At 37.8% G+C, this 16,560-nt stretch overlaps 1 protein-coding gene across 2 annotated transcripts in view; it reads right to left on the bottom strand.

Moving 5' to 3' along the window:
* Adad1 (adenosine deaminase domain containing 1) overlaps positions 1-16,560 on the bottom strand; it is a 39,593-nt gene that overhangs the window by 13,181 nt on the left and 9,852 nt on the right. The window contains exons 6-9 of one of the 2 annotated variants that reach the window (XM_028764029.1): positions 16,288-16,413; positions 14,120-14,243; positions 10,677-10,847; positions 8,934-9,163 (exon numbers count right to left, since the gene is read on the bottom strand). In XM_028764029.1, the coding sequence (XP_028619862.1) occupies positions 8,934-9,163; positions 10,677-10,847; positions 14,120-14,243; positions 16,288-16,413 (651 nt within the window). The remainder of the gene's footprint in view (positions 1-8,933; positions 9,164-10,676; positions 10,848-14,119; positions 14,244-16,287; positions 16,414-16,560) is intronic. The other variant, XM_028764034.1, reaches the window with a different exon arrangement.

The raw sequence follows: 16,560 nt of genomic DNA, 5'->3' as shown, positions 1-16,560 counted from the left end.
ATACAGGAGAGTACAAGTGAACAGGTAGAAGCCCTTAAAGAGGAATCACAGAAATCCCTTAAAGAACTGCAAGAAAACACAAAGAAGGAATTACACAAAAACATTCAGGATCTGAAAATGGAAATAGAAACAATAAAGAAAGCTGAAAGGGAGACAACAATGGAGATAGAAAACCTAAGAAAGAGATCATGAGTCATAGACGCAAGCATCACCAACCGAATACAAGAGATAGAAGAGAGAATCTCAAATGCAGAAGATACTATGGAAAACATTGACACAGTTGTCAAAGAAAATGCAAAATGCAAAAAACTCCTAACTCAAAACATCCAGGAAATCCAGGACACAATGAGAAGACCAAACCTAAGGATAATAGGTATAGATGAGAATGAAGATTCCCAACTTAAAGGGTCAATAAATATCTTCAATAAAATTATAGAGGAAAACTTCCCTAACCTAAAGAACAAGATGCCCATAAACATCCAAGAAGCCTACAGAACACCAAATAGACTAGACCAGAAAAGAAATACCTCCCGTCACATAATAATCAAAACATCAGATGCACAAAACAAAGAAAAAATACTAAAAGCAGTAAGGGAAAAAGGTCAAGTAACATATAAAGGCAGACCAATAAGAATTACACCAGACTTCTCACCAGAGACTATAAAAGCCAGAAGAGCCTGGACTGACATCATACAGACCCTAAGAGAACACAATTGCCAGCCCAGATTACTATACCCAGCAAAACTCTCAATCACTATAGATGGTGAAACCAAGATATTCCATGACAAAACCAAATTTGCACAGTATCTTCCCACAAACCCAGCAATTCAAAGGATAATTGATGGAAAACGCCAACACAAGAAGGGAAACTACAACCTAGAAAAAGCAAGGAAGTAATCTTCCAACAACCCCAAAAGAAGATAACTATACAAACATAACTTTACCTCTAATAACAAAAATAACAGGAAACCACAATAATTTTTCCTTAATATCTCTTAACATCAATGGTCTCAATTCCCCAATAAAAAGACATAGACTATCAGACTGGATACACAATCAGGACCCAGAAATTTGCTGCATACAAGAAATGCACCTCAGTGACAAAGACAGACACTACCTCAGAATAAAAGGGTAGAAAACAATTTTCCAAGCCAATGGTCCCAAGAAAGAAGCTGGAGTAGTCATTCTAATATCAAATAAAATTGACTTTCATCCAAAATTAATCAAAAAAGATAAGGAAGGACACTTCATACTCATCAAAGGAAAAATCTACCAAGGTGAACTCTCAATTCTGAACATCTATGCTCCAAATGCAAGGGCATCTACATAAATAAAAGAAACTTTACTAAAGCTCAAAGCACACATTGCACCTCACCCAATAATAGTGGGGGATTTCAACACCCCGACTCTCAGCAATGGACAGACCATGGAAATGGAAACTAAACCAAGACACTTTGAAATTAACAGAAGTTATGAACCAAATGGACTTAACAGATATCTGTAGAACATTTCACCCTAAAACGAAAGAATATACCTTTTTCTCAGCACCTCATGGTACCTTCTCCAAAATAGATCATATAATTGGTCAGAAAACAGGTCTCTACAGATACAAAAAGATTGAGATAATCCCTTGCATCTTATCAGATCACCACAGAATAAGACTTGTCTTTAATAATGACAAAACCAATGGAAAACCCACATGCATATGGAAACTGAACAACTCTCTACTCAATGATGACTTGGTCAAGGGAAATAAAGAAACAAATTAAAGACTTTTTAGAATTCAATGAAAATGAGGACACATCATACAAAACTTTTGGGACTCCATGAAGGCAGTGCTAAGAGGAAAACTCATAGCTCTAAGTGCCTACAAAAAGAAACTGGAGAGAGCACACACTAACAACTTGACTGCACAACTAAAAGCTCTAGAACAAAAAGAAGCAAATACACCCAGGAGGGGTAGAAGGCAGGAAATAATCAAACTCATGGCTGAAATCAACCAAATTGAAACAGAAAGAACAATACAAAATATCAACAAAACCAGGAGCTGGTTCTTTGAGAAAATCAACAAGATAGATAAACCCTTAGCCAGATTGACCAGAGGGCACAGAGACAGTATTCAAATTAATAAAATCAGAACTTAAAAGGGAGACATAACAACAGAAACTGAAGAAATTCAAAAAATCATCAGATCCTACTACAAAGGCCTATACTCAACAAAACTGGAAAATCTGAATGAAATGGACAACTTCATAGACAGATACCAAGTACCAAAGTTAATCAGGAGCAGATAAACCATATAAACAGTCCCATAACCCCTAAGGAAATAGCAGCAGTCAATAAAAGTCTCCCCACTAAAAAAAGCCCAGGACCAGATGGTTTTAGTGCTGAATTCTATCAGACCTTCAAGGAAGACCTAATACCAATTCTCTTCAAACTATTCCACAAAATACAAACAGAAGGAACACTACCCAATTCGTTCTATGAAGCTACAATTACACTCATATCCAAACCCCACAAAGACCCAACAAAGAAAGAGAACTTCAGACCAACCTCCCTTATGAACATAGATGCAAAAATACTCAATAAAATTCTAGCAAACTGAATCCAAGAACACATCAAAACAATCATCCATCATGATCAAGTAGGTTTTATCCCAGGAATGCAGAGATGGTTCAATACTCGGAAATCCATCAATGTAATCCACTATATAAACAAACTCAAAGAAAAAACCACATGATCATCTCACTAGATGCTGAGAAAGCATTTGACAAAATTCAACATCCCTTCATGATAAAAGTCTTGGAAAGATCAGGAATTCAAGGCCCATACCTAAACATAGTAAAAGCAATTTACAGCAAACCAGTAGCCAACATCAAACTAAATGGAGAGAAACTTGAAGCAATCCCACTAAGATCAGGGATTAGACAAGGATCCCCACTCTCCCCCTACCTATTCAATATAGTACTGGAAGTCCTAGCCAGAGCAATTAGACAACAAAAAGAAGTCAAAGGGATACAAATAGGAAAGGAAGAAGTCAAAATATCACTATTTGCAGATGATATGATAGTATACTTGAGTGACCCCAAAACTTCCACCAGAGAACTCCTAAACCTGATAAACAACTTCAGCAAGGTGGCTGGTTATAAAATCAACTCAAACAAATCAGTAGCCTTCCTCTACAAGAAAGATAAACAGACTGAAAAAGAAATTAGGGAAATGACACCCTTCACAATAGTCACAAATAATATGAAATACCTTGGTGTGAATCTAACCAAGCAAGTGAAAGACCTGTACGACAAGAGCTTCAAGTCCCTGAAGAAAGAAATCGAAGCAGATCTCAGAAGATGGAAAGATCTCCCATGCTCATGGATTGGCAGGATTAATATAATAAAAATGTCCATCTTGCCAAAAAGCAATCTACAGATTCAATGCAATCCCCGTTAAAATCCCAACTCAATTCTTCACAGAGTTAGAAAAGGAAATTCTCAAATTCATTTGGAATAACAAAAAACCCAGGATAGCGAAAACTATTCTCAACAATGAAAGAACTTCTGGAGGAATCACCATCCCTGACCTCAAGCTGTACTACAGAGCAATAGTGATAAAAACTACCTGGTATTGGTACAGAGACAGGCAGGAAGATCAATGGAATAGAATTGAAGACCCAGAAATAAACCCACACTCCTATGGTCACTTGATCTTTGACAAAGAAGCAAAAACTGTCCAGTGGAAATGGACAGCATTTTCAACAAATGGTGCTGGTTCAACTGGAGGACAACATGTAGAAGAATGAAAATTGATCCATTCTTATCTCCTTGTACAAAGCTCAAGTCTAAGTGGATAAAGGACCTCCACATAAAACCAGATACACCGAAACTAATAGAAGAGAAGGTGGGGAAGAGCCTCGAATACTTGAGCACAGGGGAAAAGTTCCTGAACAGAACACCAATGGCATATGCTCTAAGATCAAGAATTGACAAATGGGACTTCATAAAATTGCAAAGTTTCTGTAAGACAAAGGACACTGTCAATAGGACAAAACGACAACCAACAAATTGGGAAAAGATCTTTACCAATCCTACATCTGATAGAGGGCTAATATCCAATATACATGAAGAACTCAAGAAATTAGACTCCAGACAACCAAATAACCCTATTAAAAAATGGGATATAGAGCTTAACAAAGAATTTTCAACTTATGAAACTCGAATGGCTGAGAAGCACCTAAAGAAATGTTCAGTATTCTTAAGTCGTCAGGGAAATGCAAATCAAAAGAACCCTGAGACTCCACCTCACACCAGTCAGAATGGCTAAGATTAAAAACTCAGGTGATAGTAGATGCTGGTGAGGGTGTGGAGAAAGAGGAACACTCCTCCATTGTTGGTGGGACTGCAAGATGGTACAACCACTTTGGAAATCAGTGTGGCAGTTCCTCAGAAAATTGGACATAGCATTACCTGAGGATCCAGCTATACCACTCCTAGGCATATACCCAGAAGATGCTCGAACATATAACAAGGACATATGCTCAACTATGTTCATAGCAGCCTTATTTATACTAGCCAGGAGCTGGAAAGAACCCAGATGTCCTTCAACTGAGGAATGGATTCAAAAAATGTGGTATATTTACACAATGGATTATTAGTCAGCTATTAAAAACAATGAATTCGAGAGTTTCCTAGGTAAATGGATGGAACTAGAAATTATCATCCTGAGTGAAGTAAGCCAATAACAAAAGAACACACATGGTATTCACTCACTGATTATCGGATATTAGCCCAGAACCTTGAAATGCCCAAGATGCAACTCACAGGCCACATGAAGCTCATGAAGAAGGAAGACCAAGTGGGGGTGATTCGGTCCCCCCTTAGAAGGAAAATACTCAAGGGAGCAAATATGGAAACAAAGTGAGGGACAGAAACTGAAGGAGGGGCCGTCTGAAGATCATTCCACCTGAGTATCCATCCCATGTGCAGTCACCAAAGGTAGATGCTGATATGGAAGTCAAGAAGTGCATGCTGATAAGAGCCTGATATAGATGTCTCCTCAGAGGTCTGCAAGAGTCTGACAGATTCAGAGGCAGATGCTCACAACTAGCCATTGAACTGATCATGGGGTTCCCAATGGAGGAGTTAGAGTGAAGACTGAAGGAGCTGAAAGGGTTTGTGGCCCATGAGGAGAGCAACAATACCAACCAACCACAGCTCCCAGGGTCTAAACCACCAGCCTGGGAGCACTTAGGGAAGGAGCCATGGCTTCAGCTGTATATGTAAGAGCGGAGGGCCCTGCTGGGCATATGTGGAAGAAGAGATCCTTGACATCATGAAGGCTGGACACCCCAGGGGGTGGAAATTTGAGGAGGGGGAGGTGGAAGTGGGGGGTAGGTATGGGTTACATCCGCAGAGAAGAAGGAGGAAGGGTGAGGGGATAGGGGGTTCCTGGGTGGGTGGGGGATGGGGTAAGGGGACAACATATAAAATGTAAATAAAACATCCAATTAAAAAAAAGAAGTTATTTACATATACATATGTAAATCTTTCCTAGATCCCTTTTTAAATAAGAAAAGCAGATGGAGAAAAGTATAAATTGGGTGTTTCTGTTGATATCTGTATATCTAAAGTATAAAAAAAGAATATGTACACTGATTTCAATAAAGTACAACTCAATTATCCATAGAAGAAAAAATAAAAAACTAACAACAGTATATCCTTTCACAGAAGTAAAATGGGTGCCTAGGGACTGTGGTAGTAGAGAGACTTTTTCCTAAGTCTTTTAAATTACGAATCAAGTTAATATATTTCCTCTACATTTAAAATAAAGCTAAAATTAACAAAACAAATGATAACCATTTTCTGCTTTACAATATGCATTATGAAGTTGAACACATACATATGAAAAAGCTGGGCATGGTGTCAAATGTCTGTGATCTTAGCATTTGAGAAGCAGAAGCAGGAACATCAGGAGTTCAAGGCTAGTCTCAGTTACAAAGTGGGTTTGAAGTAAGCGTAGTTTTCATAAGACCCTGCCTCAAACAAACAAAAAAAGAAATCAGACAGATCTCAACTAAGCAACGTCTCTAAAGGTCTCAGAAAAACAAAAACAAGCCAAATCCAAAAGCAATAGACAGAAAGAAATCCTAAATAAATGACATGAAATAAAAAATACAAAGATTCAATATAAGAATCAAGACAAAGAGTAGGTTATTTGAAAATACAAACTAGATTAATAAACTCTTCACCAAAGTAATCAAAATACTCAAATTACCGTAATTAAGAGATGCAACCTAAACTCATTAGGGAACACTCTGAAAACCTAGATTCCTAAGTTCTGGGACCAGCCGTCTTCTGTAACCAGGCACACATATGGCGAGGCCTGGGACACCAACCCATCCACAGAACCTGCAGCCTGCAGTTTGTCCTGCCTGCAGAGACTATATCCAACAACTTATGGGAAAAGATACAGAGTATAGTAGAAAAACATTAAGTAGATCTCGGAGAGTCTACTCCAAGTCTACTCCAGCCTAGTCCCTTCGAGACTACTCTGGGGTGGGGGGAGGGATTGGAGGAGCCATAGAGGTCAGGGACACCATAAGAATATGGCCCTCAGAATCAAATGACTGGGACTTATGGGGCTCATAGAGCTCAGAGAACCTGTAGGGGTCTGACCTAGGTCCTCTACATATACATCATGTTTCTGTAGCTTGGTGCTCTTCTGGGAATAATAAATTTGGGTGGGGACTGTCTCTGACTCTCTTGCCTACTTGTGGGACTCTTTTCTTCCTATTGCCTTGTGCAGCCTGATGTGACGGTATGTGCCTGGTCTACTGCAGCTTGTTATTTAGTTGATGTCCTTAGGAGGACTGTTCTCTTCTGAGGAGATAGATGAAGATGGGGGTGGATTTGGAGGATAGGGGAGAGAAGAGATTAGCAGGGAGAGGCTAAAGGGGAAACTACAGTCAACATGTAATATACAAAGAAGAATAAATTTAAAAGTAAAAAATTTAAAAATACTCAACGTTTTTACACAAAAATTCCCCTGAAACATCCAAGCGATAAATGAGCAGATAAACTAAATAATTCTCAAAAGGAACATAAATGGCCAATAAATACATAAAATGTTAAACATCCTTAGCCCTCAGCAAAGTGCAAACCAAATCAGGCTGAGATGAGATTCCATCTGACCCCAGTCAGGTTGACTATCATCAAGGAAACAAATGATAGCACATACTGGTGAGGATGTTGAGAAAGAGAAAAACACAAAATAAATTGCTGGCAGGAATGTGGCCACTATGAAAGTCAGAATGGAGGCTACTGAGAAAATAAACAAACAAACAAAAATAAAAAACAAAACAAAACAAAACCCCCTAAAACTGCAATCACCATATGATCTAGCTGTAACATCCCTAGGTATACACCCAAAGAAATCTAAGTGTCCCAGACTTAAGTTCACATCCACATGTTTACGAGAGCAGTGAGCACAACAGCCAAGACATGTAACTTGCCTAATGCCTTTCAACAGATGAATGGGAAAAGGAAATTCAGTATACAAACACAATGTGGTTTTAGTAATGTCTTCTCATATGATGAATCTCAATTTTTATATACATATGTATATGTACATGCATATAGTTAAACACACAAAACCACACACACCATGAAAGCCAACAGAGACCAGTGGAGGGGAAAGGAGAAAAAAGGGAATGCAGTTAGTGACTAACAGGACATGAATATGAGCACAATACAATGATATATGTGCATGTGAATGCCAGGATTCCCATTATTATGTGTGCTAAATGATAACACATAAAAGAAAAAACCTACAGAAAGAAGTATAATGGCATGTATACATGATAATGCCATAACAAATCCCATTACTTTGCATGCTAACTTAAAAGAAAATTCCCTAACTGTTTTTCAATGAGATAGTATCCAGAAAGCCATTCAAATATAAATCTAAAATTCAACAGCATCTTCTAAGAAACGAATAACCTGTCAGTTGTGTTCCAGTTAATCAGACTCATTTGACCAATTAAAAGGATCAGCATAATAAATTTAAATTATGTAAGAATAAGAAGGGGGAAATGGGCATTTAATTTCTTAGAGAAGATAAGACACAGCATAAGCTTTTAGATTTAGGAGGTTCAAAAAATATCTTTTCCATAAATTCATGAGGTTCAGTATCAACTAAATAAAGCTGTAATTTTAAGACAGAATAAGAATAAGTGTTTAGTATGTTAATTCTTGGCCTCCTGTAAGATTATATAAGTCATATAATAAGTGTGATTTCTAGATATAACAAAACAAATAGCTCAACAAAGAAATGATACGTAGTGAGAGTTTTCGTTTTAACCCCAAGTGTGGGATAAGAGGCTATTTCACAGATTATGGTTTACTTCATGCACTAGCAGGGTCATCATTTTTTTTTTTTTTTTTTTTTTTTTTTTTTTTGCCAGCTGCAGATAGTTTAATCTGGGAACTTGAAGAGGACTCTAAGAGAGCCCTGAGAGGGCCTGTGGTAGCCACTGCCCCTACTGCTGCTGCTGGTCCCTGCTGTTTTGTTTGCTGTTGCACTTGCTATTGCTGAATTGATGTTTTGTTGGACTGCTAGAGATTCTGATGATGAAGACTGGTCTTCCCCCAAGGAACTCAATTCCCCTAATCAGCAGGAAGTAGGATATAGAGGTCTATACCTCCTTTCCCCCCTCTAACCTTTGTCTCCTACCTAGCGTTGGACAGTTGGAAGGGAATAGGGTGGAATAAGTGTTGGAAGGGAGGTAGAGGTACAAGAACCTAATAAAATAGTAAAAAAAATACATCAACAATAATGTATGCTTTTTACTTTAAGTCTCATGTATACAAAAGCTGGTTATATACTAGTAAGTCAAGTGTGTTTTCCCCCTACTAAACATACCCAAATGTGCTGAAACTCACCAACAAGTATACTGCTGATATAAACTGGCTGTATAAAGTGACTCAGCAAGGCTCCCTGTACACCAAGCACCTCCCATCTTGTCAGCTTGTCACTTGAGGACATACTGTTTACTCTATTAACCCCGTCTGCAGAACAGTAAACAGTAAGATAAATTTTGCCTTCAACAGCCACATGGAGACTCAGCTCTTCATTGGCTTCAAACGCAGAAATAGAATGTGGATTAAGGCGTCTAGAGAGAGAAAAAAGTTTTCTTTAAGAAAAATAAAATTGTTAAAAGTAAAATGTGCATTCTCTCAAGAATTGTTCTCTACCAGATTTAATTTGCCAGTTCACACTTAATTCCAATAACATGAGAAGATGTAAAGACAAAGAAAAAAGTAGAAATAGATTCATTATCCCAAAAAGTAATGCATAACAAATTACCAACACACTAAGCTGCCGCACAGTTTTCCTATTATCAGCATTTTTATGGCCATTAGTATAGAATGGTAAGGTCTAGGTAGTACATGCTGTTAACTCCAGCACTTGGGAAACAGGCAGACAGACTTCCATGAGTTCAAGACAAGTCTTGTCTACATAGCAAGTTCAACATCAGCTAGGGGTATAGAGTAAGATGCTATCTCAACTCCCTTACCCCTGCCAAAAAAGTTTAGGATCAGCCTTGGCTATATAATGAGTTTCTGATGGTTTGGATATATTTGGCCCATGAGAAGTGGCACTATTAGGAGGTGTGGCCTTGTTGGGGGAAGTATGTCACTGTATAGGTAGACTTTAAGGTCTCCTAATACTCAAGCTCTGCCCAGTGTGGAAAGAGTTTCTTCCTGTCTGCCTCTGGATCAAGATGTAGAACTCTTGGTTCTTTCAGCACCATGTCTGCCTGCATACTGTCTTGCTTCCTACCATGATGTTAATGGACTAAACCTCTGAAACTGTAAAACAGCCCTAATTCAATGTTTTCTTTATAAGACACCATGGTCATGATGTCTCTTCACAGCAATAAAACCCTAACTAAGAGTTCAAGCCTAGTCTGGGCTACATAAGACCCTATGTCAAAAAACTAATGATAATAACAACAAAAATTTTTGTTCTTGTAGTTTGAGAAATAGGTTCTTCTATATAAAAAGTTTTAAAAATACAAAATGATGAAATGGAAAAAAATACAAAATTCACCTATGGTAAAATGTTAATAAAATCTAAGGTTATTTTTCTTGAATTTAATCTATGCATGGACCTTATTTTCAAAAAAATTCCTAGAATTTTTACTAAGCTATTGCCCATGGTTACTTCTAGACGGTTAGACTGGGATGGACTTTTCTTTTTTTTCACTGTCCTTATGTATACTATTCAAAGTTTACCGTACTTGATAATATGTACTCATTAAGACAATGGCATTTGACCCTACCCAAGTTTACAATCTCTTGTATTTGAATATGAATATTGCTTAGATCCAAAATTTCCTAAAGCTTTTGAAATCTTCAAGGCAGGTTTTTCAATACAATAGAAAAGAAAGTGGTAAAGCACAAGTCTGTTTTGAAAGTGGTCATAGATCAGAGTGAATGGAAAGGAGGTGGAGCTGGCGGTGGTGGTGGGTTTGTTGTGCCCTGAAGCAGAAAGATAACACCTCAAGGCTACAGAGAATATGGACACACAAGGGCTTACTCGTTTTGTTTGAGAAAGGGATTCAGAACATGTGTACAGTGATCCTCCTATTGTCTTTTAAGAACAACTTCCATAATACTTACAACTGTGACTTAATCTGGGCTGATCCTTTAGGCAACTGGTTCATATACAGGTAAAGATTGATGTTCTGTTTCAGAGTAAGTAGATTAGAAGCTGGTTCTGTACAAAAGATTGACTTTTCCATCATAGCAGGATTTTTGCTATAGAAGAGCAGAAGCTGTCTATAAAAGTACCTAAAATAAACATTGTAACTCTGTTAAGTAATAAAACTTATTATAGATGTATCTTAATGAGTATCATGACCAAATGAAACATGAGCAATATCTGTATGTCAACAGTTTTGATATTAATAAGGTTATAACTTTAGTGAAAAATTAAGCCCCTCAAGAAGCCCTCATATGGGATGCCCTGTAACTCATATTAAAGCATTGTTGCTTCGTTACTATCCTGTATTGCACATCGGAGTCTCTATCATATCTTGCAAAGGACCTATTTCTCCAGGTTCCTTCTCTCTTTCTGAGATAGTTCTGAAAGTCAACCGGTTGCCCTTTATCCTATCAAATTAAGTTACTCCTATTTTACTACCATCACCATTACCAACATTGCTTCTTAATGCTGTTAAAGAAAAATCCAAGAGCACAGATACAGCACAGCGAATGTTAGGGGTTGTACAATGCCAAGCATGAGAGAAACTTCATATTTTAGAGGCAGCATTAAGAAAGTCAGATAATTCCATCAGCATCAGGGAAAAATAGACAAGAATGAGTTAACTCCTATGGGCTTCCACAATAATGGGTGTGTATGTGTGTGTGTCTGTCTGTCTGTGTGTGTGGGCTGTATGTACATAAGGTGTGGGAGCTGTATGTTCATAAGTGTGCATGACAGTGTACATACAAAGGCTAGAATAGGATGATATGTGCTTTCCCCAACTGTTCTCCCCTTATTGTCCTGAGAAAGGCAGTTTGGCTTGCAGTCTGGGCTAGGTTAGCTGGCCACTGAGCTCTCAGGATCTGGCTGTCTCTATTCCCTAAGGATAGGGACCAAGCAGCTATTGTCCAGCTTTGTATTTGAGTTCTGGGGATGCGTAAGCAGGTCCTCATGTTCGCAGAGCAAACACACTTGTCCATCTTCCCAGCACTCTAATAACTTTGAAGATTATATAATTCTTTCCTTAATAGAGATATCTACTTGCATTTTTTTCAGGTAAAATAGATCTATCTACATTTTGTTTTAAAATATTCCAGCAAAGAAAAGAGCAACAGTGAGAACACAGAAATTAAACAAGAACAGCAGAATGCTGACAACTGCTCAAGCTGAAACTCAAGCTCCAATTCGGTTTGATATTTGCTATAATGGAAATACGTAAGAAGTTTAATGCTTTAAGAGAATCAAAAGTTGGTGTATATTATGGGACGTAACACTCAATTCCCACTCTTCATGTTTTTATATACAGAAACATTCTTGGCCTTTTTGAACCTCCTGCTACTTCTTCCTCTTGTGAAGAGCAGAATGGTTGATCAGTTTGGGGAAAAAAAAGAAGACTCTGACTTAAGCCCCTTTCTCTCTCTTTTGATCTATTAGTCAAGAGCAGTGATCTCAATCTTCCTGATGCTGTGACCCTTTAATAGACTTTCCCATGTTGTGAGGACTCCAACCATAAAATTATTTTGTTGCTACTTTCTAACTGTAATTTTGCTAGTTATGAATTGTAATGCAAATTCCAGGATATCTGATACATGGCTCCTGTTGAATAATCATTTAACCCCAAATGGGTCACAAAGCAAAGGCTACATCGTTAATACTCTGCTGAATAATAGTAGAGTACTGGAGGAATTTATAACTGAAAACCTGTGCTTTTCTCATGCTATCTTTGGATACGTATATTTAATTTAGATGTGAAATAAGATCAAGTTTACTTTGTGTTAACATGTTACACTTTCCAATAACTTTAATCATTCAAAAATAATATTTCTAACTTTAAAATATCTTGCAGTGCTCTTTTAAAAAAGATTTATTTCTGGGTGAGGTAATTCAGACTCAAAAGGACATGCATGATATGTACTCACTAATAAGTGGATATCTGCCAATAAAAAAGTACAGAATACCCAGGATACAATACTTGGAACTTAAGAAGGTTAACAAGCTGAAGGGCCCAAGTAAGGATGCCTCAATCCCACTAAGTAGCAAGAAGAAAGCAGTTGGGGGGTGGGGGTGGGGGCTGAGTGGAAGTGGAAAAGGGGGAGGGGAAAAGGGGACGATCAGATATTGGGGCCAGCAGAAAGAATGGGAACAGGAGATCCCGGGAGGTAGGAGTTGGGGGAACCCTCTAGAATGTACCAGAGACCTGGGAGGTGAGAGGCTCCCAGGGGAGACCTTAGATGAAATGCTCTACAATGGGGAGAGAAAACTTGTACAGTCCATCTCCAGTAGAAAGACAGGGCATTGTCCCACACTCAAAAACTCTGACCCAGAATTGTTCCTGTCTAAAAGAACTGCAGGGACAAAAATGGGAAAGAGTCTGAGGGAAAGGAGGTCCAGTGACAGGCCTGGATTGGGATCCATCTCAAGGGGAGGCTCCAAGGCCTGACACTATTACTAATGCTATAGTGTGATTACAGTCAGGAGCCTAGTATGGCCGCCCTCTGAGAGGCCCAACAAGCAGATGAAAGAGTCAGATGTATATACTTGTAGCCAACCAAAACAGAAGCCAGGGACCCCTGTGGTTGAATTAGGGAAAAGCTGGAAGAAGCTGAGGAGGAGGGCAACCCCATAGGAAAACCAGCAGTCTCAACTAACCTAGACCCTTGAGAGCTCTCAGACACTGAGCCACCAACCAGACAGCATACACCAGCTGAGATGAGGCCCCCGACACATATACAGCAGAGGACTGTTTGGTCTGGCCCAGTGAGAAAAGATGCACCTAGCCCTTGAGAGACTTGGGGCCCCAGGGAGTACAGAGGTCTGGTGGAATGGGGGTTGGAGGGAGTTGGGGACATCCTCTTGAGATGGGGAGGAGGTATGGGATGAGGAACAGTCAGAGGGCAGACAGGGAGGGAGATAATGACTGGACTGTAAAGAGATTAAAGAATTTAAAAAATATTTATTATGTAATTCTGCCTGCATATATGCCTGCATGCGAGAAGAGGGCGGCACATCTCACTATAGATGGTTGTGCGCCTCCATGTGGTTGCTGGGAATTGAACTCAGGACCTCTAGAAGAGCAGTCAGTGCTCTCAACTTTGGAGTCATTCTCACCAGCTAATCTTGTAGTGATCTTAAAACTTAGTTCTCAAGGAAGTCACCAAAACCTACACAAGACACTGTAATTACCATGGTGATGTTACCATAGCATAAAAATATATGACTTGGATTAGAGGTTAATACTCTTTGCTCTGTTATAAGTAAAGTTCCACTTGAAAACAGGGAAATTCCTATGTAGTTACTTTGGTCTGAGAACATTGCTACTGATGGCATTAACACACCCTTTACCCTTCCTTTACCTTACCTAAGGAGAGACCTTCTTGCTGTGACGACTGCATGAGTATCATGCAGCACCCTTCCATTTGGCTTGATGCATTGGCTGTAGTTGTATTCACCTGTGCCTATAGCCACAACTTCATGATGTCCAGCTGAAACAGCAGCAAGTAGTTAGTTAACCTCCCTCTTTCTATGTTCAAGTTACCCAACTTTATCCTCATTTTAAAAATAATTTATTTTTACTTATGTGATGTATGCATATATCTGTGTTTATGTTGTGAAATGTGTACAGAATTGATAACAATGATAAGTCCCTCAGTACACTACTGACAGGGCCTGTTTACATGAATGGAATGCCAAACCCAGAAGATATTCTTTCTCCTCATTTAGTATAGCATTTATCAAACAAAATTTGCTTTTGCTTTTTCTCCTTTGGTCCCCTTGTCTACCTTACAGCCTTCCACCTCAGCAGGCTCCTGTATGCTTTTCTATCACACGATCCTTTCAGCCCTATTCACCTCCCTTAATACTAACTCTTGTTTCCTACCTAGCTTCACCGCCTATAGTCACTCCACTTATTTACACACATGCCAACACTAAAAATTAAAATCTGCATAAGAGAGAGAATGTGATCTTCTTTTTGGGCCTGTGTAAAATCACTTAGTAAGTACTTCCCAGATCTGTCCATTTTCTAGCTAGCTTCTTACAGCCCAACTAAAATGCTAAGGAAAGGAAGCAAAGTAATGCAGTGTAGAAATCCATGTGCATTACTGCAGGAATGTCGGCTTGGCCTCTCTCAGATTTTACTAGCCCACATACACACTTGTATTTCCTAAAACATTTTAATTCTCTCTCATAGGCTTCATACAACTTCATGGCACTTTCCAGAATTTCAGTGAGCATGGGATTCACTCACTATTCTACTATATAAACTTGAAGTGATGATTTTTATTGATACTAGTATATTGTTAATACCTACATATTATCAATTTAAATAGAAAAATAGATTTTTCTATTTCTGTTCATGTTCCCAGTTCTTACACAGAAATTCCAGTGCAACAGCCTCAACTGTGATTATCTCATATCTAAATATCTTTTGCATTATCAATCTTATTAAATCTATTTTCTGACTGGATTTTAAGCCACATCGTAGTTGAATAGTATATCTTAGCAATTTAAACATATTTTATTTTACTTCTGTATATATACTACCATGTATTATAAATAAATTCATCTCCTTGTTGCCCCAATAAGTATTTTCCACCATATTTGTTCCTCATGCCTTCCTCTGTCTAAAAATATTTTCTCTCCTTTTCAGGGAAACCACTAGCATTTAAAGTTTTAGCTTAAGTCTCGCCTGATGCAGAAGGTTTTCATTCAGTGATCTATGAATTCTCATAACTTGTTTTTTGAAACAGGGTCTAATTATGTAATTCCAGGCTGATCCTTACGTTATGATCCCTCTGACTCATACTTCTGAGTTCTACAAGTACAAAAGAGTGTGCCAACACGTCCACATTCTCACATGTTCGCATGGTTAAAAGCAGTTTTTCATTATTTATCATTTTAGACATATATATTTATATATACACACATATATAAGATATATAAGAGATATATGAAATATCTTATAAATATGATATATATATGCATGCATATATATATATATGATATATATATATATTCTCTTCCCACCTGGAACATAAAAATTTCTTAAGAATCTATCAAATATCTAAAATTGTTTTATCAACATCTCTAATACAAAATTCAAACTCTAAACATTAAAAGACAAGATAAAGTTAAAATATAACTAGTACATCAAAATGTCCACAGGAACATACTCTTTCACATTTTGATATTTTCTTATTTGAAAATAAAGACAACTTTTATTGCTCTCTCTTTGGTGTGTGTTATAATGAGGGTTGATGTGAAGAAGGCATTGTTTCTGGTGGGGAAAGGTTTAAATTTTAGGCCTTTCACTATTCTGAATCTCTCTGTTGGCTCCTGGTCAGTTCATTTTGTTTCTACCTTTGGGAAGCTTTGTATTTAACGACTCACCTATCAGAAAAGATCCCTTCAAAGCAATGAAAAATCACTGTCTACAGAAACAGAACATAAAATATTATACAGTACAGTTCAAATCATTAAGGTATTACTTTTTCTGTAGAGTAACATATACCAAATATATGGACCTACCTCTTTCAATAATGAAAGCAGCCAATGAACTGCTACATTTCAGATATTGTGAATGATTTGAAATTAGTTGACCAAATGTTTCTTTAACAAGCTGTGAAATCTTGGCATACTGGACTTGTCTCCCTTCTAAGAAAAATAAAAAGCAGGATGAATTTGAAGAGGGTTGTTATTTTTCGATGAGATGTGTCACTTTGCAGTTACATTAGTTAGTGATTTATATTATAATTTATATTATATTATATTATATTATATTATATTATATTATATTATATT

Source organism: Grammomys surdaster, unplaced genomic scaffold (genome assembly GCF_004785775.1).
Source record: "Grammomys surdaster isolate TR1022 unplaced genomic scaffold, NIH_TR_1.0 62, whole genome shotgun sequence".
NCBI classification, from domain to species: Eukaryota; Metazoa; Chordata; class Mammalia; order Rodentia; family Muridae; genus Grammomys; species Grammomys surdaster.
Note: the sequence above shows the minus strand (reverse complement) of the source record. Positions and strands in the feature narration are given on the sequence as shown.